The 2,597-nt window shown below is 39.6% G+C and overlaps 1 protein-coding gene across 1 annotated transcript; it reads left to right on the top strand.

Annotated features, from left to right (window-relative positions):
- The first annotated feature begins 767 nt into the window (after window positions 1–767).
- On the top strand, window positions 768–2,135 carry LOC148101227 (uncharacterized). Its single transcript, XM_087845485.1, has 4 exons — window positions 768–798; window positions 1,213–1,571; window positions 1,661–1,741; window positions 1,881–2,135. The coding sequence occupies exons 1-4, from the start codon at window positions 768–770 to the stop codon at window positions 2,133–2,135; spliced, it is 726 nt and encodes a 241-aa protein (XP_087701611.1).
- The last annotated feature ends 462 nt before the right edge of the window (window positions 2,136–2,597 follow it).

The following is a 2,597-nucleotide window of genomic DNA, read 5'->3' on the forward strand; positions in this document are numbered from 1 at the left end:
ATTATGTAAGTCATTAGTTGTGTGTAATATTGGTATAATTTTGCTTATTTTAAAACATTTTCAAAGATGCTGAGTTCAATTGATGTAATTTCAGTTGCCAATTTTAAACTGTTTCATTTAATAAAGTTAATGAAGACAAAACGAGTGGTCAGTGGTCATCGTGATATTCAGTGTCAGATTTTTTTTTAATGGTTTGTGAGAGTTTGAAAAACTTGTTTTGACCTTAAAAAGATGCCTTGGGGGTTTACACAAAGGTGCAACTGAACACCTGGAGATCAAATTAGTGTGAGGATGCATTTGCAAAAATGATCTATGTGAGTGGGAAGAACTCACATGTGTAATTTATTTATTTTTTGCTAATTTAAGAGCAGTTAAAACGGACACTAAAGTAATGGGTAGGAGGTTTAATTGAAAGTAGAATAGTAATTTTAGGCATTGCAGTTTTGAGATTTTATAAACTGTGAGCTGAAAGGATTTGGTAAAGCTCATTTGTATGGCTGCTTTCTAACTGTACTTTCTGTTTTCAGACCTCAGAAACAGCATTTTAAAGAAATGTAAATGATGCCAGTTGGTAGAAACTTGGTAGGGTAAAGTGGCTCACAAAGGAAAAAGCTCAACCCCCCACATTCCTGCCCACACCCACAAACCTCTTTAAAAGCCCAGGAGAATTGCTCTTAAGTCTTAATTCACCTTCCTGCTTGGTTTGGAGCTCTTTCAGCAGAGATACTTTCTCCAGTTTTCCTGTTTTAATCACTGGGATTTCAAAGATGGAAGATTATGGGATGCACTTTTCTCCAGGTATGTACTCAGCATTGTTGCCTGGTGAGCTACATGAACAGAGTTGGCTAACCTCTAAGACAACTTGCAAAAATACTCTTTTACTCTGTTGTAAATCCTGATGGCAGAAGTCACTCTTGGTTCTGAATAATGTACAAATATTCCACTTTTTTGGGAAACTGTTGTGTTTCAGGCTCAGCAATTTACCTTTTTAAAAACTTTTTTTCCTGCTGTCTCAGAAGAGAAACACACTACAAATATCCGACCACTTTTTTCCCCAAGTTTGTGTGAAACTGTTGTGTTTAAGACTCATCAGTATTCCCTTTTTTATTATTTCTGTTAGAAAGTCAGTCGTGCCAAAACATATCAGCAACTGACCCATGTGGACCATATAGACTTGTTCTTACTTGGCCTCTTGTGTCTTTACCCTCACAGACTCGTGGAGTTCAGGCAGCGGGCTTGAAGGGAGTCTTTCCTTGGAAGAACTCTCTATATGGGCGGAGACTGCTCTAAGAAAGGAGATGGGCAACAAAACCTTTGCTACCTCTGAGACAGTTTCCAGCTTTGTCTCAGAGCAGAAACAAGATTTTGCTGTCCCAAGAAGGCAGGATGGCAACATCACTGCCACTCTGGACCATCCCAGCACTGCTCCAGAGAAACCAAAAGGAAAGGCCCGGGTGGTGTTCACAGAGAGACAGTTGGATATTCTTGTCCATCAGTTTAATGTGAAACATTACTATGAGCCAGGAGAGATGCAACAGTTGGCAGAGATGACAGGGCTGACCTACAAACAGGTGAGTGTTTTTCAATTTACTACAACATAAGAAATTGAATTTTGGGTCCATTGTACTCATGAAATGTTTTCTGTTTTCTTCCATTTTAGGTAAAAACCTGGTTTCAAAACAAACGGAGAAATTTTAGAAGTTCACATCCTCAGCATGTGAATCAGGGCGTCCCACTTCATGTAAGTATCTCCTATTATTAAACAGAATTGTTTATGATTCTGTCATTATTAGGGTATTTGACTGTATTTAAAAAAGTGTAATGCCAATAATTTAAAACAACTATTCTCATTTTACTGACAGTCCCCTTGTCCCCTTCAGTTTCAGGGAGAGAGACAGCCCCCGTTCAGGGAGCGGTACACCCAGCACCAGGTAAATTCAATGAGAATGGGTGCAAATAATCAGGCCCACTATTCTCATTCTATGGGCAATTCTGCGGCTGGACCTCAATGGACCCTCCCCGACTCCCCTCAGATGTTTGGCTGGTCAATGCCACCAGGCAACGGGCATCACAAATACGAAACAGCTGTTCAAAACCCAGCAAAAATGGCCACTACGATCGAAGACTGTCTCTGAAATTGGAGGCACCAAACCCAAACATCGTCTCTCCCCTGCATCCCTGTTTCCTTTTTTTCCTCTTGTCCCTGATGTACGTATTTTCACGGTCTTTTTGGTTTCTTCCTGGTGCGGCTACATCCGCAGCCCCAGGACACAGGAATTTCACTGCATGTTGTACTTTGTATGACTGTGTATTTGACTAATAAAATTTGATTTGAACACCAGTTCAGCACTGAATGGAATATAAACAACCCTGGACTTTTTTTATTATATTTTTATTGTCTTCATGTAGCTCAACATGAAGAGTCTCAGATTTGATCGCTTTCAGTAAAGGGGGAGGGGGGTATTCAATATCCAATGGATTTTAGAAATATTAGAATTCAGTAGGCTCCAGCTACTGTAAATAGTCAAAATAGCCAAAATACATACTGGGATATCAGAGAAAACGCCATCGGAAATTCTGTATATAAGATTAAGAGA

The sequence above is a fragment of the Neolamprologus brichardi genome, chromosome 9 (genome assembly GCF_056152115.1).
Source record: "Neolamprologus brichardi isolate AB-2024 chromosome 9, ASM5615211v1, whole genome shotgun sequence".
NCBI lineage: Eukaryota > Metazoa > Chordata > Actinopteri > Cichliformes > Cichlidae > Neolamprologus > Neolamprologus brichardi.

Coding starts and splice junctions, on each gene's coding strand:
- LOC148101227 (XM_087845485.1), top strand. CDS start 768: ATGGAAGATTATGGGATGCACTTTTCTCCAG. Junction 799..1,212: donor TGGGATGCACTTTTCTCCAG/GTATGTACTCAG, acceptor TTACCCTCACAG/ACTCGTGGAGTTCAGGCAGC. Junction 1,572..1,660: donor CAGGGCTGACCTACAAACAG/GTGAGTGTTTTT, acceptor CTTCCATTTTAG/GTAAAAACCTGGTTTCAAAA.